This window comes from Phoca vitulina, unplaced genomic scaffold (assembly GCF_004348235.1).
Source record: "Phoca vitulina isolate PV1807 unplaced genomic scaffold, GSC_HSeal_1.0 scaffold25, whole genome shotgun sequence".
Lineage (NCBI taxonomy): Eukaryota > Metazoa > Chordata > Mammalia > Carnivora > Phocidae > Phoca > Phoca vitulina.
The window spans coordinates 37,880,896-37,903,726 of record NW_022589728.1 but is presented as its reverse complement, the minus strand read 5'-3'; the positions used below and the strand labels follow the sequence as shown (position 1 = coordinate 37,903,726).

At 39.7% G+C, this 22,831-nt stretch overlaps 1 protein-coding gene across 1 annotated transcript in view; it reads right to left on the bottom strand.

Moving 5' to 3' along the window:
- The window catches only part of NECAB1 (N-terminal EF-hand calcium binding protein 1), a 197,189-nt gene that overhangs the window by 106,799 nt on the left and 67,559 nt on the right, over nucleotides 1-22,831 (bottom strand). Inside the window, exon 4 of the mRNA XM_032421994.1 lies at nucleotides 4,796-4,821. Coding sequence (XP_032277885.1) covers nucleotides 4,796-4,821 — 26 coding nt within the window. The remainder of the gene's footprint in view (nucleotides 1-4,795; nucleotides 4,822-22,831) is intronic.

Sequence of the window (22,831 nt, the reverse complement as noted above, 5' to 3'; positions counted from 1 at the left end):
TGCTCTGATCTTTGTTAATACCTTCATTCTACTAACTTTGGGCATCATTTGTTTTTTTAAGTTCTCGTTACAAGACAAACTGTGTAGTGATGGATGTTAACTAGACTTACTGTAGTGATCATTCCATAATATAAACAAATATCAAATCATTGTTATATACCTGAAATTAATGTTATGTGGATTAGATCTCAAATCACACACTGCAGTACCCTACTGTGAAATAAAGATATTTTTGGATTAATCATCCCCCCACCCCAAAAAAATTTCAGGTCAAAGAATGCTGAAGTCCTTCTGCAGGGAATCAGAGGCAGCTTCACAGAGCAGGCCTGGGCTCAGAGCTTCATTTCACATGTGCCCCAAAGGGTCAGAGTGAAGCCAAGCAGGAGTGAAGATGGGGACACCCCCTCAGGGTGACATCTATCCATTCAACTCAATATCTACAGAACACAGATAAAATGCTGAATATTTGCATGGTCTCAGGACAGTCCCCAAAGAATCCATTATATGTGGAACTCTTTTTACATCTTTTGCGCGTAGGGTACTTTTTCTTAAAGTCTATAATATGATTTGCTATAGTATCAAAAGACAAAATAAAAAGAGCTGCATTGTTCTGTGTGGGGAAAAAAATAAAAACTCTTGTCCTTGGAGAACTAGAATAATTTCCTGGAGAAATCTACTTTTATTGAAAACTGCATGTGAGTTCCATAGGCAAGAGGCAAAGCAGAATTGTATAGCACATATGGAAATGTGTGACAACCAATTCTCATCAGTTTAAGTGAAGAATCTTTGAACGGTAAGAGTCTGAACGTTGTTTTATAAGAGAATAGAGCATGATTTATAAACAGACTTATTTGACAAGTTGCCTATCAGAAAGCAAATTATCTCCTCGTGGAAATCCAATGCAACATCTTTGCTAATATGCTAACCAAAGGTTAGTTTCTCCCTTCCCTACTATACTTAACTGGTGGTGTCACATCACCAAGTTTTGTTTTGTTCTCCTAGACTGCCTCTTAATCCTCCAGGTGGTTGTTTTCAGGTTTGGCCTAAGAATTTCAAGTCAGAACCAGAGCCCCCTACCCTCCACCAAGGCCACACTGGGACCTGATCTCACAAAGCATTCTCATGAGTTTAGATGAAAACCTACAGTACGTACCTTCCCTTAGCTTCCCAAGCAGTATACTAGATTGGGAGGAAAATACTGAGATGACAGAGAACGGAGAGGTGGGGAGAACACCCATGCTCTGAATAGAGGTGTCAGGTGGGAATCTAAGAATGTGGGTTATTTTGAGAGAATGCATATCAGTGTCATGCAAAATGTTTTATATCTCTTTTTTGGTGATTTTTTTTCTTTTTTTTTTTTTTTAAGTAGGCTCCACAGCCAGCATGGAGCCCAACGCAGGGCTAGAGCTCACAATCCTGAGATCAAGTCCTGAGCTGAGAGTATGAGTCAGCCAGGTGCCCCTTTTTTTTGGTGATTTTATAAATGTGCCAGGTCGCCACAGTTCTAATAGTCTGGAAGAGGAATAGTGACTTCTGATTTTCCAGCATTCGACTTGGCTGGCAGAGGTACCTCTCAGCACTGCCCAGGGGTCACACTGAGGTCACTCGTTCAGCCTCTATCCTTCAGCCCTGGGTTGGGTCAGGAACGTAATAATTTTACTCCTGATAGATTTTAGATCACAGCTAAAGATGGAATGAAGAGAAAACCAAAGACTCAAAGCTAGAGTTCAAACACATATACCTAGCTGTAAGTGAGTTATATACTGACTGATAAGATATGGCCTAAAGCTTCTATTTGGGCAGGCCTCCCTAATTATGGGAAGAGTGAATGACGTGGCATGCCTCAACACTGCTGGTGGGTGTGCAAACTGAAGAATCTTTGACCAAGTAATTATACCTATAGGCATCTACCATGTAGAACAACTCCTACAAGAGTATGAATATAAAACAAATGAAGATATTTACTTCAATGCTGTTTGTCCAAGTGAAAAGTTGGAAACAACCTGAAAATCCACAAAAAGGGGTTTGACTGAAAAAAATGAAGGTAAATGCAGCACATGTGCAGCCTTTTTAATAAAACGAACAGTGTGCAGCTGTCCTGATCGTATAGTATGATCTCACTGTTGGAAAAATTATCACAGCATATGTATGATGTCGATTTATGAATAAAAATATCTGGAAGGAGATGCTCCAAGCAGTTAGCAGCAGACATTAGGGAAAAAGGGGAGAGGGGGAAAAGGAGACTGACATTCCATCTTAAATGCCTACGTTATTCTGTATTATTAAATTTTAAAAACTATTATTTCCATAACTAAAATAAATCAATACTTTATTTTAATAGCTTTTGATTTCTAGTCCTTAATTTAGTAAAAGAACAAACTAAGTAAAAGCAACAGAATGAAAGTTTTAGATACCTGGACCTTTTAACTGCTTCTATGAAAGAGCGCATGAAATCTGCTTTCCATACTGATCAAGTGCCATCCCTCCCATGCACAAGGGAGAATTTGTGTGGGGTGTGAGTCAACAGATTTTATTTGCTTGCACTAAAGCATTTGGTTTTGATTAGAATCCAACTTAAATATTTACTTTATATTTACAAAATAACAAGACATGAAACTATACTCTGGAAATTAAAATGCATATTCTTGAACAGAGAGGGGGAGGGTTATAATATATGATTGGGAGTACAATCACTGGGTTTAAAAATACGGAGCAATTTGGTTGCATTAAAACCCCATATACTAGGGATGCCTGGGTGGTTCAGTCAGTTAAGCGTCCGACTCTTGATTTCAGTTCAGGTCATGATCTCAGGGTCTTGAGATCAAGCCCCACATCAGGCTCTGACTCAGAGTGGAGGCTGCTTGGGATTCTCTCTCTGTCCCTGTCTCTCTCCCTCTGCCCCACTCCTCCCCCCCCGCCCAGCTTGCATGCATGCTCTCTCTTAAAAAAAACAACAAAAACAAAACAAAAAAAAAAACACCCCATATACTAGTTCCCTAACTATGTGGAAAATCATAGTCAAAGCTTTTTCCAGTAAATGCAGAGTAGGTTCCTAATCTAGTTCTATTATTATAGAAACAAATTAAACATTTTTTTTGGTAGAGGATTAGGTGAAGATACACAATCATACTAAGAGAGGATAATGTAATATGCCTTAGTGACAATACATAAGCAACATAGCAAATAAAGAAGAACCACTAAATGTCACGTTAAAAGCCCTTATAACAGTGTGCTTTCTCATGAGCCATGCCTACCCAGGCAAAGTTGAGTAGAAAACAAAAAGAATTATCTGGATAATTTGAGGAAAGCATTACTTTGGCCTGACCTATCTAGACACTTGAGGCAAATGGGTCTCCCAACCTCACAAAATTATCGAGATAATCTTCTCAGTTCTTTACTTTATCTCCCCACTTCACTGGCAGGTACCATCTGCACATGGATGAGAATAGACTACAACTTGACCTTTATAGTGATTGCTATTCTTTAGAAAGCCTGGTGGCCATAGTCCCCACAGGCCCTTTGGCCCACTTGGCACAGTTTAGTACCCGTGTGTGGATGGGTCATGGTTGGATTATGTGTAGAAGCAGGTCAGGATTTTCCCGGTTTTTCTTTATTAGTGTTTCATAATTAACAAAATCATGACCTGCTTTGGTACCAGAAACCTTGCTTCTGCGTAAACAACTTGCTTTTCAGTTGGATTATTTTCACTGAATAGGAGAGAGACACTACGCAGGAACAGAAAACAGTGTTTTAGGACCATTGGAAAATTGGAAAGCTTATGGTGATTTTCATATTTGTGTTGTTCGTTATTTTCTTGAAACCATGTGTTCTGATATTTTTTTTCTGACATAACCTCACTCGGTGTCACTCTACCATTTAATGAAATGGAAGATAACCACTCTTGTATACTCTAAAATGGACTTTGTGATGATTTGGTAAACTTTAAATTTGTAAGACTTAGAAGATGTTCAGGAAGCGCTTGTGACTTCAATTAGGAGTTTCAGAGAATCTCATTTGTAAAATTATTTTTAAAAAACCTAGACAATAAAATCAAATTTGGACAAGGTGTTATATAATTACCTTAAAACATATAACTTAAAACTTCCCAACGTTCAGAGAAAAATAGCTGTTTCACACTGAATAGTCTCAGAATGCTTCATAATTTTCTCATAACAAAAAATAAATCGCAGAAATGTTGGCCTTTTCCACATTCCTAGCCTTTGACTTTTGTTTCCAACCATGAGGATGAAGAAAATAAATGAAGAGGCTATAAGTCAGGAATCTGTAGAAATTCCTCTCTCTACTGAAACTCGTTTTGCAAGTGACATTTAACATTCCAGAACTGTTCAGGGAGGTATGGAACAAAGTTGTTTTTATATGTCAAGGGGGTCAATTTTGCAAAAACAGTAGTAAAGGCAATATACTTGAAGAGAATAATGAAGTTGTATTAAACACCAATGTAAAAATATATTCAAACTAGGGGAGAATTTGCTATTGTTAAACTAACTGTACCAAGTGCAAAACGATTCTTCTCTATGAAGAAATTAATGAGCCCCAACTCTTTCTCCACTGAAACACACGCTTGAGTAAAACTCACAGATGAAGATAAATCCTTTGAGATCTCAATTATCTTTTACTATATTCCAAATCTAGGACATTAATTTCAGGGTATGTAGAAATTTAAATAAGATGATGTTCTTTTTCATCCTAAAGCAAGTAGTGAGTTTGATTGCCCACCCCTCCTCCAAAATACCACAACTTTGCCCACCCCTCCCCCCAAAATACCACAACTTACCACAGAGTTCTTCTGTGTCAAGATTGCTGAAAAGAAAAAAAAAAATCGTTGTTACTTTGGTAATATTTAAGTCTTTAAATACTACTTACAGTTATTCCCCCAATCTATAGTACTATATTAATAGATGTAATTATGGTATTTCTTATATTCTACATTGCTTAAATAGTCATGTGAACAATGATTACATCAGATTCCATCTTTGAGCAAATAATTCCTGGGGTTTGTGTTTCCCCCAGTATCATGCTGGGGAATACTGCCTAATCGTGAAGAACATAGACTCTGGAGCCAGAATGCCTGAGTTCAAATCCTGACTCTACCATTTACCACTCATGTGACCCTGAATGGACTTCTTTGCATCCCAGGACTCAGTTCCTCAATCACAAGATGGGGATAATAAGTTCTGTTTCATATGAATGCAATAGGAAGTAAATGGGTTAATACATATAAAGCAGTTAAAAGAGTAACTGACACAAAATAAGCACTCAATAAATGTTAGCTATCAGGATTTCTGATTTGGTAGAACTGCTAGAACTTCCATATCTAAACTCAACCTATGAGGTAAGTTTGACTCCATGCCTTTTTGGAATGATTTCTGACACATAACAAAGAGTTACATGGCTTAACACTTACATGTAAACAATAGTTACCTCTTACTCTTATGAAGATAAATATAGAATAGCAGATGAAATAATAGCAGATATAATACATTCCTATTAGAATAATGTCTTGACCATGGCAGGCATGGTATAGGAATGCAAGAATGGTCCAAAATCAAGCAATAAATCAATTTAAGATTACATTATAACTTAGAGGAGAAAACTGCTATTTAACACTAGATGGGAATTTAATAAAATTCAACACTCACTCCCAATTTTAGAAAGTTTAATGAAATTGGAATAAAAGTAAACCTCTTAAAGATTATAAAGACTTATTAAAAGTCAACTGCAAACATCAACGAACTGAAAATCTTTGATTTTATTCAGCTGCCACAGGTGAAAACCCAATGTAAATAACTGTCATAATCCAGTCCTCCTCTATGTGGCAGTCAGGGCTGCTGGGCTGGAGGGGTACTCGTGGGAGCATTCCAAACGCTGGGTCTTTTTACCAGTTCCATCACTAGTTGTAATATAATCTTAACTTCAGTATTTTATTCTCAGACACTGAATATTTGATCTTGGATAAAGGACATCTCCTCACTTAAGCAGGTCTTTTTGTAAAGTATTTGCCACCAGACAGAACACATAAAACCTTCTGCAGTAGTTTCAGTGTGGGTTTCTATTCATTCATTCATTTTTCCCACAGGCATTCATTCCTATGTACTAGGGACTGTTCTAACCACCACAGATGGATCAGGTTGCAACAGATACTGAGATGAGTAAGTCTGATCACTAGTCTCTAGCAGCTGGATTTAGAGGTAGACTTCTACAGTAGATAATTAAAATGTGATAAAATAGTTGCTATGGGGTAAGTGGCTAATGGCAAGGTTATCAGGGACTATAGAGGATGAAATTTTGAGGCTAAGTCTCAAGGGTTAAATAGGAGTAGAAAAGGCAGACAAAGGAAGAACATTCCAGTTAGAAAAAACACTATTTGCAATAAAAGTTACGAATGCGAGTAGTAGTTCTTTTGGCTGGAACATAGATCACTAATGAAGAAATGGGACTAAACAATGAAAAGCCTCATGTGATCATCTAAAAGGTTTCTATGTTCTCTTGTCAACTTAGAATCACAGAGGATTTTAAGGAAGGGGAGTGACATCATCAGATTTATACTTTAGGAAGGTCACTAACCGCTGAGTTGAGGTTAGGCAAAAAGACGGTGGAAAAGAGGCCAAGAGAACAGTTTGGACATTATTACTATAGTCTGGGCCAGTTGATCCCAGACTGGAGTATAAAACCCAAGGGGTGTGCAAGGCCATCCAATGGGGGCAAGAAGAAATACTTGGACATCACACACACACACACACACACTTCTAAATTTTATTTTGAAATAATTTCAAACTACAAAAAAAAGTGCCCTTCACCTAACCATCTCCCCAGTTGTCAACATTTTATTTCACTTAATCACATTCTTTTTGTTTGTTTCTTCAAATCATTTGATTGTACATTGCAGATGATATCCCTTTACCCCTAAATGCTTGTGTATAGTTTCTACAGATAAGTACATTCTCTTACGTACAAGTGAGAAAATTAGTATTGATTCAATGCCATTATAAAATATAGCAGTTCTCAAATATCTGTATTTATATTTAACCTTACATTGTTTTCATTTCTTTTTGTGTAATTTTACAGTGTGTAAGTATTAATACAGTGGTGCATACATAGGATTTGATTTGTAAGTCTTCAAATATCAAGATTTCAAGCCAAAATGCATTAGCTAATATGGGAGCTTGATCAGAGGTATAGGACGAATAGGCAGTGATGGGGAGAGGGGTAAAAAGAATAGACAGATGTGAAGGATTTTGAGGTAAAACCATCAAAACTTGGAATCTTATTGGATTCAGAATTAGATCACTTAGACATTTTTAGTATCATTTCAAACATTTTGGTCATTAATACTTACATGTCATTTCCTAACCTTAGTGTTTTCATAGAACTTCAGACTTGGAAAAGGACATTAAAGGTCGCTTTGTTTTTGTATTTTCCTCAGAATGGTTCACAGGTTCATAATGAGATTTTTAATTTCAAAGGAATGAACAGCCCAATCCATTATGAAAATTGAATTACATGGAATATATCATAAAACATAGCTCAGAGTTGGGGTGCCTGGGTGGCTCAGATGGTTGAGTGTCTGCCTTTGGCTCAGGTCATGATCCCAGGGTCCTGGGATTGAGCCCCATGTCTGGTTCCTGGCTCAGCGGGGAGCCTGCTTCTCCCTCTCCCTCTGCCTTTCCCCCTGCTCATGTTCTCTTTCTCTCTCTATCTCTGCGTCTCAAATGAATAAGTAAAAAAATCTTAAAAAAAAACAAAACATAGCTTAGAGTAATTTGCATGACATTAGTTCTACATATTCCTTAATAAAAGGCTATGTTCATAAAGTACTATAATGATCCCCTCAAACATTCCTTTATTTAGCTATTTCTGTGCTATGTTGTTTGTTGTGCGTAGTAAAGCATGGTTCTTTTTATAGTAGACTTACATGGGTGAATTCTATAGAACTGATTTCTTACGAGATAGCTCCATCCTGTAGTAACAAAGGATTGTAAAGGAATAGTAAGCCATAGATAAGCCTACAGTGTATCTGAGAGTGTGTGATATTGTTCATGTTTATAGTAAGAAAACCTATAATCTTTTAGCTATGCCATTTTTTTAAAAAAAGAAAGCTAAATGGTAAGAATAAATGCTAGTCACATAGTAAACATTCTTACTGAAACAGAACCAGAGGGGTGTTACTATCAGAAGGCATTCTCAGCTAGACGCCAAGGAGGGATAAAGAACAAAGACATTGACTGCAGCGTGACTGACAACTGTGAAGGAGAGAAATGGAAACAAACTAAGTGCTCATTAGCTGAATAACTAAGCAAACTGCATATCATTATAAAATCATTAAAATGTATCTAAAAAAAAAAAAATGTATCTAAAGAGTTGTCAATAGCTTGAAAAAAGCTTATGTTTGGAAGTCATGTAAAAAGGGGGGGAAGATGGCGGAAGAGTAGGGGACCCTATTTCAACTGGTCCCCGAAATTGAGCTGGATATCTACCAGACCACTCTGAATACCCTGAGATGTAAGAAGATCTGGATCTCTACAAACAGAATATCGCAGGCGGTTGGTTTTGAGGTACGAAGCGGGGAGCCGTGATTCCACGGGCAGACATCGGAGGATAAACGGCAGCGGGAGGGTGCCTGGCCATGCGGATCCTACACCGATGGTGAGCGACAGCCTCGCGCACTGGGTACGGGGCACAGACTCGCAGACCGGTAGCGGCGGGGAAAGGACTTTAGGGCAGCCCCCGGGTCAGAAACCTGGAGCGGTGGGGACGCGCACGCCCGCGAACTGGGAGCTGCTGGCGGTTTTAGAAGCACAAAGGGCAGAGATGTGCCCCGACCTGGAGGCAGGACTGGGAGCACTGCGGAGGGGCGCACAACCCAGGACACTGAAGTTTATAGCAGCACGGACAGAAACGGAGACGGTGTGGCCTGGAGAGCGCACTGAAGAACAGACTGAGGTCTCTCTGCTCTGAGGCAGAGGGTTGGAAACGGTCTCTTCTGCTCTGACTCGCGGAAGAGACGCAGAAAGCCGCAGGGAAAGGCGCCAGAGAACAAAAGCCCCAAAGACTGATTCCCACTGAGCCCATCCCCCGCCACAGGGGCACAGGGCAACTCCGCCCAAACAGGGTTGCCTGAGTCACAGCGCGGCAGGCCCCTCCCGCAGAAGACAGGCTGGGAAAACAAGAGGCCAGCAACCCTAAGGTCCCAAGAAAACAGGTACATCTTGCTTGGGTTCTGGTCAATAATTTGGACTCTATACATTCCCTCAAACACCCATCAACACAATGACTAGGAGGAGCTCCCAAAACCGAAAAGACCCAGAGATTATGACTTATGCTGCAGATTTACAAATGGATGCAGATATAACCAAGATGTCGGAGATGGAATTCAGGCTAGCAATTGTGAAGACAATGGCTAGAATGGAGAAATCAATTAATGGCAACATAGAGTCTCTAAGGGCAGAAATAAAAGGTGAATTGGCAGAACTTAAATATGCTATCAGTGAGATCCAATCCAATCTAGATAATCTAACAGCTAGGGTAACTGAGGCAGAAGAGCGAATAAGCGACCTGGAAGACAATATAATAGATAAAAAGGAAAAAGAGGAGGCCAGGGAAAAACAACTCAGAATCCATGAAAATAGAATCAGAGAAATGAAGCGTTCCAATGTCAGAATAATTGGAATCCCGGAGGGAGTGGAGAGAGAGAGAGGACTAGAAGATGTATTTGAGCAAATCGTAGCTGAGAACTTCCCTAATCTGGGGAATGAAACAAACATTTGAGTCCTAGAGGCAGAGAGGACCCCTCCTAAGATCAAGGAAAACAGGCCAACACCCCAGCAGGTAATAGTAAAACTTGCAAATCTTAGAACCAAGGAAACTATCTTAAGGGCAGTTAGGGGGAAGAGATTCCTTACGTACAGAGGAAGGAACATCAGAATTACGTCAGACCTATCCACAGAGACCTGGCAAGACATACTCAGGGTACTAAATGAGAAGAACATGCAGCCAAGAATACTTTATTCGGCAAGGCTGTCATTTAGAATGGATGGAGAGATGCAGAGCTTCCACGACCAGCAGAAACTGAAAGAATATGTGACCACTAAGCCGGCCCTGCAAGAAATATTAAGGGGGGGGTTCTATAAAAGGAGAAAGCCCCCAAGAGTGATATACAACAGAAATTTACAGGGACAATCTATAAAAACAACGTCTTCATGGGCAACATGATGACAATTCATATCTTTCAATAATCATTCTCAACGTGAATGGCCTAAATGCTCCCATAAAACGGCACAGGGTTGCAGATTGGATAAAAAGACAGGACCCATCCATATGCTGTCTACAAGAGACTCATTTTGAACCTAAAGATACATCCAGACTGAAAGTGAAGGGATGGAGATTCATCTTCCATGCCAACGGACCTCAAAAGAAAGCTGGGGTAGCAATTCTTACATCAGACAGATTTTAAACTAAAGTCTGTAATAAGAGACACAGAAGGACACTATATCATTCTTAAAGGGTCTATCCAACAAGAAGATCTAACAATTGTAAATATCTATGCCCCCAACATGGGAGCAGCCATCTACATAAGCCAACTGTTAACCAAAATAAAGAGTCATATTGATAACAATACGTTAATTGTAGGAGACCTCAATACTCCACTCTCAGCAATGGACAGATCATCTAAGCAGAAAATCAACAAGGAAACAAGAGCTTTGAATGATACATTGGACCAGAAGGACCTCATAGATATTTACAGAACATTCCACCTTAAAACAATAGAATACTCATTCTTCTCGAGCGCACATGGAACTTTCTCCAGAATAGACCACATACTGGGTCACAAATCAGGTCTCAACCAATACCAAAAGATTGAGATTATTCCCTGCATATTCTCAGACCACAATGCTCTAAAACTGGAACTCGATCACAATAAAAAATTTGGCAGAAATTCAAACACTTGGAAGCTAAAGACCACTCTGCTCAAGAATGTTTGGGTCAACCAGGAAATCAAAGAAGAACTTAAACAATTCATGAAAATCAATGAGAACGAAAACACATCGGTCCAAAACCTATGGGATACTGCAAAGGTGGTCCTAAGGGGGAAATACATAGCCATCCAATCCTCACTCAAACAAACAGAAAAATCTCGAATTCACCAACTAACTCTACACCTTAAAGAACTAGAGAAAAAGCAACAAAGGATGCCTACGCCACGCATTAGAAGAGAAATAATTAAAATTAGAACAGAAATCAATGAATTAGAAACCAGAAACACAGGAGATCAGATCAACGAAACTAGAAGTTGGTTCTTTGAAAGAATTAGTAAGATCGATAAACCACCGGCCAGACTTATCCAAAAGAAAAGAGAAAGGACCCAAATTAATAAAATTATGAATGAAAGGGGAGAGATCACAACTAACACCAAGGAAATAGAAACAATTATTAGAAATTATTATCAACAACTATAGGCCAATAAACTGAGCAATCTGGATGAAATGGAGGCCTTCCTGGAAACCTATAAGCTGCCAAGACTGAAACAGGAAGAAATTGACAACCTGAATAGGCCAATAACCATTAACGAGATTGAAGCAGTGATCAAAAACCTCCCAAAAAACAAGAGTCCAGGGCCTGATGGATTCCCTGGGGAATTCTACCAAACATTCAAAGAAGAAATAATACCTATCCTACTGAAGCTGTTTCAAAAAATAGAAACAGAAGGAAAACTTCCAAACTCATTCTATGAGGCCAGCATTACCTTAAGCCCCAAACCAGGCAAAGACCCCATCAAAATGGAGAATTTCAGACCGATATCCCTGATGAATATGGATTCCAAAATCCTCAACAAAATCCTAGCTAATAGGATCCAACAATACATTAAAAGGATCATCCACCACGACCAAGTGGGATTTATCCCCGGGATGCAAGGGTGGTTCAACATCCGCAAATCAATCAATGTGATAGAACACATTAATAAGAGGAGGGAGAAGAACCATATAGTCCTCTCAATTGATGCAGAAAAAGCATTTGACAAAATACAACATCCTTTCCTGATTAAAACTCTTCAGAGTATAAGGATAGAGGGAACATTCCTCAAGTTCATAAAATCCATCTATGAAAAACCCACAGTGAATATCATCCTCAATGGGGAAAAGCTGAGAGCCTTTCCCTTAAGATCAGGAACACGTCAAAGATGCCCACTCTCGCCACTATTGTTCAACATAGTACTAGAAGTCCTAGCAACAGCAATCAGACAACAGAAAGAAATAAAAGGTATCCAAATTGGCAAAGAAGAAGTCAAACTCTCTTTTCGCAGACAACATGATACTTTATGTGGAAAACCCAAAAGACTCCACCCTCAAATTACTAGAACTCATACAGCAATTCAGTAATGTGGCAGGATACAAAATCAATGCACAGAAATCAGTTGCTTTCTTATACACTAACAACGCAACTGTAGAAAGAGAAATTAGAGAAACGATTCCATTTACAATAGCACCAAAAACCATAAGATACCTCAGAATAAACCTAACCAAAGAGGTATAGGATCTATACTCTAGGAACTACAAAATACTCATGAAAGAAACTGAAGAAGACACAAAAAGATGGAAAAATATCCCATGCTCATGGATCGGAAGAATAAACATTGTTAAAATGTCTATGCTACCCAGAGCAATCTATACCTTCAATGCCACCCCGGTCAAAATCCCAATGACATTTTTCAAAGTGCTGGAACAAACAATCCTAAAATTTGTATGGAATCAGAAAAGACCCCGAATCGCCAAGGAAATGTTGAAAAAGAAAAACAAAGCTGGGGGCATCACGTTGCCCGATTTCAAGCTATATTACAAAGCCGTGATCACCAAGACAGCATGGTACTGGCACAAAAACAGACATACAGACCAATGGAACAGAATAGAGAACCCAGATATGGACCCTCAACTCTAAGGTCAAATAATCTTTGACAAAGCAGGAAAAAACATGCAATGGAGAAAAGACCGTCTTTTCAATAAATGGTGCTGGGAAAATTGGACAGCCACATGCAGAAGAATGAAACTCGACCATTCTCTAACACCATTCACAAAGATAAACTCAAAGTGGATGAAAGACCTCAATGTGAGACAGGAATCCATCAAAATCCTAGAGGAGAACATAGGCAGTAACCTCTTTGACATTGCCCACAGCAACTTCTTTCAAGATACATCTCCAAAAGCTAGTGAAACAAAAGCAAAAATGAACTTTTGGGACTTCATCAAGATAAAAAGCTTCTGCACAGCAAAGGAAACAGTCAACACAACAAAGAGGCAACCCACAGAATGGGAGAAGATATTTGCAAATGACACTACAGATAAAGGGCTGGTATCCAAGATCTATAAAGAACTTCTCAAACTCAACACCCATAAAACAAATAATCAAGTCAAAAAGTGGGCAGAAGAGATGAACAGACACTTCTCTGAAGACATACAAATGGCTAACAGACACATGAAAAAATGTTCATCATCATTAGCCATCAGGGAAATCCAAATCAAAACCACACTGAGATACCACCTTACACCAGTTAGAATGGCAAACACGGACAGGGAAAGAAACAACAAATGTTGGAGAGGTTGTGGAGAAAGGGGAACCCTCTTACACTGTTGGTGGGAATGGAAGTTGGTACAGCCACTTTGGAAAACAGTGTGGAGGTGCCTCAAAAATTTAAAAATAGAGCAATGTCCGCAATAGCCAAACTGTGGAAAGAGCCGAGATGCCCTTCAACAGATGAATGGATAAAGAAGATGTGGTCCATGTATACAATGGAATATTACTCAGCCATCAGAAAGGATGAATACCCAACTTTTACATCAACATGGATAGGACTGGAGATTATGCTAAGTGAAATAAGTGAAATAAGTCAAGCAGAGAAAGTCAATTATCATATGGTTTCACTTATTTGTGGAACATAAGGAATAGCATGGAGGACATTAGAAGAATGAAGGAAAAATGGCGGGGAGGATTGGAGGGAGAGATGAACCATGAGAGACTATGGACTCTGAGAAACAAACAGGGTTTTAGAGGAGAGGGGGGAGTGGGGATGGGTTAGCCCAGTGATGGGTATTAAGGAGGGCACGTACTGCATGGAGCACTGGGTGTTATACGAAAACAATTGATCATGGATCACCACATCAAAAACCAATGATGTATTGTGTGGTGACTAACATAACAATAAAATTTTTAAAAAAAAGTCATGTAAAAATGTGAAACCAGATATAAATGGTATATATAGAATAAAAAAATGCATATGTTAAGGACTTGGGGAAAACGTAACAATAACCAATAGCAGGTCACATTGCTTCTGGATGCTAGGACTTTGGGTGGGTTTGCTCTTGCCCTCTTTACAGTTTTCCAGATCTTTGGTTTCTCTTATTTCAAGGTTTCATTTATAATGGGGGAAAAAGCAAACTTTATGATTACAAATAGAATGACTCAGGAAAAGATGTGAAGCATAAAAGGTAAGGTTCTTATTATTTAACTTATGAATCTACTTGGTACAAATTACAATATATCTGTCAGTTTGGACCTACCACTCAATTTTGCAAAAAGTACCACTCACACTCCAAGTGTAACAAGGACACAACATACACTGAACACCATTCATTTACAAGTCTTTGGGGCAGCTGAAGTTGTTTTGTCTTGATTCTTCTGTGTCAGGCACTGTTCGTTCTGAACTGCTCTCCTGAGAAGTAGGTTTACCGTCAAGAAAAGAGAAAATATTTGGGAAGGGCAGACTGATTTCTACTTGGGATTTCAGAATCTTTCTAATACAACCTTTTATAAACCAGCTCTCAATTCCAGGGTCCACCTCAAAACAATTTTAGCTTCACATGAACATTCTTAGTTATCTCTGAAGTATTTTTCAATGGATTATCTGTGTTTGCTATATAAATAAGAACAAAGGATTAGTACTTTCTTACTGAAAAACCACCATTCTCAACTCTTTTTTTGCTTCTGATTATATTCAAGATTTTTAGCTACTTCTTCAAAATTAATATACTGTGGATCTAAACAGGAACCTTTAGAGTCTAAGTCCTACTTCACATTTTACTGAGCTTCCAGTTCATCACTGGCCAGTCTGAATATTACCAGTGCAAACAGGTTTTTTTCTTCAGTTGGCAAAACAGTTTGCTAAACACTGCTAAGCTGCCTGATAACCTGAAGGAGTTAATTTTGGCTTACGAAGATGTTTACTTCTAGACAGTATTTGAGGCAAGGAGAATGTGACTCAGTGAGCAACACACTTAGTTACTCCCTACGCTTAGTTACTCCCTGATGGGAGCACTGTAGCGATGCCCACATTGGTTTATTGGCAGATTAGCAGGCTGGCTAAGTAACAAATATGCTCAGCCATCATAGCGTTCATTTTACAAAAGAATATTATGATCTTCCAATTCACTAAGAATAATCTGAGCAGAATATCCTTCCATCATCATCAGAGCAAATGTGTTCATCTAGTTCTGACACACCAAACAAAACAACATTAATGAAAACCAACAGAAGCAATATTGGGAGATCAGAAGAATGATAAAGCCCCTGAACTTGCAAATATGTTGGAATAGTTTTTAACTCCATGAAATAGATCTGTAACTGGTCATAAAGAGTCTGCTCATATGAGAGTCTGTCCCTCCAGTAGAGGGGGGACAGGGCAGATTGTGAGAAAGACGAGGGTCTAGAATGGGATGTGTCTCCTTTGATGGAGTAGATGCTGTAGATACAAACTAAGTTGAGGTGAACTCTTGCAGCTGAGAGACCTCCATCTAAAGGACTACAGTGACAGAATGGTGGCCAAAGGGATTTCCGGGACAGATTCTATTCAGCTATCCCCACATGTAGGGGAAAGTTACTTTAGTCACCAGACCGCAGACCCAAGAGATAGCATGAATGCAGGTCCCCGCTTGTAGAAGAACAGCAATACCACACAGGTTATCAAACAGGGGCTTGGACTGTGCAATGAGCAAAGAAAACCAGAAGCAGGATAAAAATGGAGATTGCGGTTTTTAAACATTAAAATTTTTTTCCAGTGTAAAATGATTACCACAATCAAGTTAACTAATGCATCCATTACTTCACATGATTACTATTTTTTTTTTTTTTTTAGATTGGTTCTTATAATCAAGACAAATAGTTGTCAGAAGCAAGGTAGTACGTAAGGCCAAGCTATCAACATAGTGTGACAGGACACGGAGTAAACACTGGTAAGAGCTCTGTAAATTCCTTCTGCTGAAGGCCAAAACTGTTCCTAGAACCTAGAGTGGGTCAGAGCCTGTGATTATAGGTGAAAGGGTCCTAAGTATATGGGAGACGAGTGCTACAGAGTTGTAGTAGACAGTGTTTAGCTGGCTTGAAGTGTGGGCTTAGAGTCTATCGTGATCAGAACAGACTTTGCATTTGGGTGTCCTCTATAGGGGGAACTTATAGGAGGTACCACAAACAGGAATCTGAACCTTGCTAATATTGGGACCAATTAAGGTCAGACTATTTTCACACATAAACACAATGTCTCATGTAAGAGACAAAATGGAATTGGAAAATCATTCTGTTTTTTAGGTCAAAAGCTAATCATGTACTCATCCAAGACATAGTAAACATTTTCTATGTGAATTTCGCTGGGCTGCCTTGTGTACCCCCAAGAAGGTTTGTTCAAGTTTTAAACCCAATACCTATGAATACGGTCTTGTTTGGAAATAGGATCCTTGCAGATATAATCAAGTTAAGAGGAGGTCATACTGAGCTAAGGTTGACCCTAACCCAGTGATGGGATCTGTAGAAGGGAAGTTTGGATTCAGAGACAGGGAGAAGAGGTCCTGTGAAGATGGAGGCAGAGGCTGGAGTGATGTTGCTGTGAGTCAGGATGGGAACCACTAGGAGCTGGAAGAAACAAGGAAGAATTCTCCCCTGGAAACTTCAGAAAAAGCATGGCGTGCCAACAGCTTGATGTTAGACTTAATGGCTTCCAGGATGGATTTCTGTTGTTTTAAGCTACCCAGTCTGTGGCACTTTGTCACTGCAGCCCTAGGAAGCTACTACGTGTTTTACCAAAGGCTGTGGTAGGTTCCAAAGTCATGCACGCAAAATAACACCAACTTTTAATTTCTGTGTCAATTTCGTAGCCCTTGAGCATTTAGTGAACCAAAGAGCTGGTTTGAAAGTTGGCAGTTACTATATTGAATTAGATGAACTGAAGTTTGGGAATTCCAAATGAAAGCTTATGGTACCCTAAAGAGTCAAATATGGGGAAAAATAAAAATAATAAATTAAAAAAAATGAAGAATTCAAAGTAAAATAACATATCTGGAGTACTTGGTATATGCCGGGTTCGATGTTGAGAGCTTTACCTAGTGTATCTCACTTCCTGCAACTCTGATTTCATGATTCCCCATTGTACAAGGAGGGGACTAGGCCTTAGGTGAGGTTCAGTCACTTATCTGAGGTCACACATCTAATGAGTGGCAGGACCAGGATTCAAACCTAGGTATGTTTAACTCAAGAATGCTCTTAACCACTAGATATAGGAATCCTGGACTCAATAATAAATATTTGGAGTCATCAGCACGAGGGGGCACTCAAAACCATAGGAATAGTCAAACTACATAGTGTTTGTACTTTGTAGTAGGAGCCATGGACGAACCTTCATTTGGACTCTTTAATCTAAAACACGTCATCACACCCACCAAAGGTGAGGATAGTGATTTCTCCAACTGGCTTTTCCTCCATTGAACTCTGAAGTCACACAAGGGCAGATACTTTAACCCACTTACTGTATAACAAATATTAAAAATAGGAACTGACACAAGGCATGAACCAGATTAATACTTTTTGAACTGAATCCTAGAGATGACCATTGTCTAAGACCCCAGTAGAGAACAATCCCAATTTGTGATGAAAAAAAATTAAGAACCTGTGAATATATTTAACCAAGGAGGTAAAAGATCTCTACACTGAAATCTATAAGACATTGATGAAAGACACTGAAGACACAAATAAGAGCAAGATAGTCTGTGCTCATGAATTGGAAGAATATTAATGTATCCATACTACCCAAAGCAATCTACAGATTCAATGCAATTCTTATCAAAATTCCAATGGCATTTTTCAGAAATAGAAAGAATAATCCTAAAATATGTATGGAACCACAAAAGACCCAGAATAGCCAAAGCAATCTTGAGAATGAAGAATAAAGCTGGGGGAATCATGCTCCCTGATCTCAAACTATATATATTACAAATCTATGATAAAACAGTATGTTATTGGCATAAAAACATGTATCAATGGAACAGATTAGAGAGCCCAGAAATAAACCCATGAATATACACAATTACTGTCAAAGGTGGCAAGAATACACAATGGGGAAAAGAGAGTCTCTTTAATAAATGGTGATGAGAAAACTGGACAGCCACATGTAAAGAATGAAACTGGGCCCCCCTGTCCTATGCCGTATACAAAAATGAACTCAAATTGATTAGACTTAAATTTAAGACTTAAATTTAAAATGAAATTAAAGACTTAAATTTAAGACCTTCAACAATAAAACTCCTTGAAAAAAACATAGTGGGGGTAAGCTGGCTATTGGTCTTAGCAAGGACTTTTTTTTGGATTTGACACTAAAAGCAAAGGCAACGAAAGCAAAAATAAACATGTGGAACTTATCAAGCTAAAAAGCTTTTTCACAGCAAAGGAAACCATTAATGAAATGAAAAGCCAAGCTATGGAATGGTAGAAAATATTTGTTAATTGTATATCTGATAAGCAGTTAATATACAAAATAAAGAACTCATACAACTCAATAGCCAAAAAACAATCTAATTGAAAAATTGCCAGAGACTTGAATATTCTTTAAAAGACAAATGGCCAACAGGTGCATGACAACGTGCTCAACATCACTAGTCCTCAGGGAAACACAAATCAAATCCACACTGAGCTATCACCTCACACCTGTCAGAATGGCTATCCTCAAAAAGATAACAAACAAGTGTTGGTGAGGGTACAGAGAAGAGAGAAGCTTTATGCACTGTATTGTTGGGAATGCAAACTGGCAGAGCACTATGGAAAACAGTATGGAGGGGCCTCAGAAAACTAGCAATAGCACTACCATATGTTCTAGCAATCCCACTTTTGGGTATTTATATGAAGAAAACAAAAACATTAACTCAAGAAGATATCTGCACATTGCAGCATTATTTACAATAGCTGAGACATGGAAACAACCTAAGTGCCTTTAGACAAATGAATGGATAAAGAAGTTGTGAGACATACATGTGAATATTATTCAACCATGAAAAAGGGAATCCTGACATTTGGAAAGACACAGATGGACCTTGAAGGCATTACAGTATGTGAAATAAGGCAGAGAAAGGCAAATACCATATACTACATACTGAAAAGGAGCCTACATAGGGTGGGCAGGGGATAAAAAAGACCGGGGTCTCAGAAATCAAGAAGAGAGTTCCAAGAGCTCTCCAGAGTGAAGAAAGACACAATAAGGAATGAAGAACCAGTGTAGTTCACATTTAATGTCTTTGGCCACTTTTGAGCAACAGTTTCAGTCCTTCCCTGAAATCAGGGGGCCTAGGAAATGCAGGCAGAACATAAACCTGACTCTTTGAAGAAATGGGACACAAAAGCAAGAAATAAGGCAGAACTAAGAAGATATAGTGAGAGAAGTTCAAATGATGAGAGAATGTTATGTTCCCAGGCTGGAACCAACAGGCAGAGAAGAAAGAGGTGGTAACAGGTGGAGAGACGCCAAGCGGAGACAGAGAGGAGGAATCTGAAACACAGGTGTAACCCTGACCAGGGGGGGAAGCATATCTCTTTGTTCAAGCCTAAAATTAAAACAACAACAAAAAAGACATCTAATTGGTTCATATCCGTGACTATTTTCTAGTTTTTTAGAGGTTTTAAATCTGGCTGAGCATCTGAACCACCTGGAGAATTTTTTTTAGGTAGCTTTTCAAGCATAACACTTAGAGATTATGCTTCAAAAATTCAAGATGTGGCTCAAGAAGCTCTTCTTTAAAAAAGTTGCCAAGGTGATTTCAGTAAGCAGCCTTTACCTTTAACACTAGGTCTCAAATCGAAGTATTTCTTAGAAAGGAAACCATCTGCAAAGAATATCTGCTGTACGGTAAGTGGTAGCTTAAATGTATTACAGTTGTATGCGCCATGTTAATAGCATATGCTCGACAATTCTATTAACATAATATCCTCTATTACTTGCTTCTCTGGCCCTTCAGAGGTCCAAGTTCCCTGTAGTAGCAGACGGAACCTGCTTACACAAAAAGGCTCCAAATCAAAATCGCGTCTTTGCCCTTGCTCTCTTGTAAGCTGTACACAATGCCTAGTGGAGAAGACCGACTGGAGTAAAAATTCTCCGGAGTCACGTTCCGGGTCCCTTTGCGTTTCTCCTCTCAGCACTTACCATCCACGTAGCTTCGGTGTCTCAGTGGCTGATACGAAGGCTTACTTGTATCTCTAGTCCTGTCTTCTACCCCAGACCTCCGTCGGGCTTCTCCAGTTGGCCAGGCTGCGGGAGTTACAGCCGCGCCCCTCAGCCCCGAGCGAGCGTAGGAATCCCGTGGAGCGCTTGGTAAACACAGGTTGCGGGGCCCCACGCCCAGAGATTCTCTGTTACGAGGCGGGGTCCGTGAGTTTGCATTTCTCTCGAGCTTCCAGGTGATGGTTTGAGTAGCACCAACGGAACCTGAACGTAGCTTCTTTTTCTTGGTATACTTTTGATCTAAGAGCCTAACATCACGAGCCACGAGCACCACCTGTCAGCTGACGCCGGCCCTGCCTCACTTGCACTAACTTGTTCAGGGCACGTGAAGGAGAGTCTTCTAATTAACTTCAGGCATTTGTGGATAGATGGACTTCGGAACCTACCATTTGAGGCTTCAAACAGGATGTTTTCTCCAAGGCTCTGATTTTGAACAGCTTTTGGCACACAAATAATGTTAAAAATTGCATCTTGAATGTTAGGTCAGGTATAAAAGTTGCATAGGGGGAGAGTATAATGGATCTACGTTTTACAGACATTCTTTTGCAAAGGTATTTCATATGTAGGAAAAAAACCCACTCTGACTTTCCGGTTGTTATCACTGAAAGGAAATACTGGAGCGGAGGTTCAGAGAAACAATAAAAATTTACCAGAAATTGTTTTCATCAGCCCGAGATTTATAACTGCTGAAGCATAACAGAACCACAAGCAGCTGCACTCTTTAAGTATTAGAGGATGTTGAACTCGAACTGGTTGACTGACATCTGTATTTTCCAGAACTAAAAAGCTGTCCCATGGCTCATGTCCTCAGAGGACAATGAATATGTGACTCCCCACTCTTCCAATTCCCTGTACTGCTTTGTCTCACTGCTTCCTCTCTCTTGCTCTGTACCTGGCCCCCTCCTCTGCTGCCCCCATCAGAGCTCCCAGCATCTGCTGGGGAGTTCTTCCCTTTTCTTTTTCTGTGTTCATTCTTATTTCTTCCACCTCCTGCTACTTCTCAGACCAATTAGTCCTGACATTGACAAGATTTGTCTTTATAATGCAGTGGACATCTCTTGCTTGTTCTGCTCATCTCTTCCATTCTTCTGTACCATCATCCCCTATCTCTGGGAAACCTGCCCTCAACTATATGTTTCTGTTGGAGCTGTTGATCATAGTACCCCAGTCCCACCCTACCTCAACCCAATCTACTTGGCCACATGCACGTGCATGAAAATACTCTCCGGAGGGGCTAAGGTAATATGATGGAGCCTTGCACTACCTAAAGCCACTCACCCTCCTTGCCACGTGGCAGAATCTTATCTGTGGTAGAACAGACCGGGGCAATCCTGAGAGAGAAACAACTGGGGAGAGGGGTAGGAGAAGGCATGGGACAGCATGAATGAATAAACAAGAATAATGACCCCAAGTCCCTAGAATCCCTGGGACAAGCTTTACACCAAGAGTCTCCACTCCCTAGTCATGGTAGCAATGAATTCTGTCTCTTTCTCTTTCTTAATCTACTTTGAGTTTAGTTTCTGCCACATGTGGCTGAAAAAAGACAGAATTCATAACTAATGACAGCACTACTTTTCTACCAAAGGGAAAATTAATCTTCCCTTCACAAGGGACATTAAAATTTGGGACTTTTGCTGGCTCAGCTGTGTCTGCTCCTGAGTGGTGGTAAGCCCTGCCCTTCCTCCTTCCACCTCAACATTGGTTCTTACCCAGCTCCTTCTCCACCTGGAACTCCTTCAGGAGCCTCACAAACACTCTCCAGAGTAGGGTTTCTCAAACTCTCTGTGGGGAATGGTGAGATTTTTAAATTTCCATTTTCTGCCAGAGTGATAGTTTCGTACAAAACTATAAAAATGAATTTACTACATCATGTACTTGGATTGTGCAGCAATGTCAAACTGCTATAAAAGTATCTAAACACTCACGTTTTCTTATCTCAGGTGGACAAGTAACAGTTTGTGGGCCACTGTCAGTCTGTGGCCTACACTTTGAGAAGCGCCAATACACAGAGCCGCTATTGTGCAGACTGTTCTTAATGCCTGTTTTAGGTTTCAGAATTTCTTTCTTTTTTAAAAAGATTTATTTATTTGAGAGAGAGAGCAAAAGAGTGAGAGCATGTGAGCAGGGGGAAGGGCAGAGGGGAGGGAAGCTTCAGGCAGACTCCCCGCTGAGCATGGAGCCCGACGTGGGGCTCGGTCCCAGGACACTGAGACCATGACCTGAGCCAAAATCAAGAGTCGGACACTTAACTGACTGAGCCACCCAGGTGTCCCCAGAATTTATTTTTAAGAAACA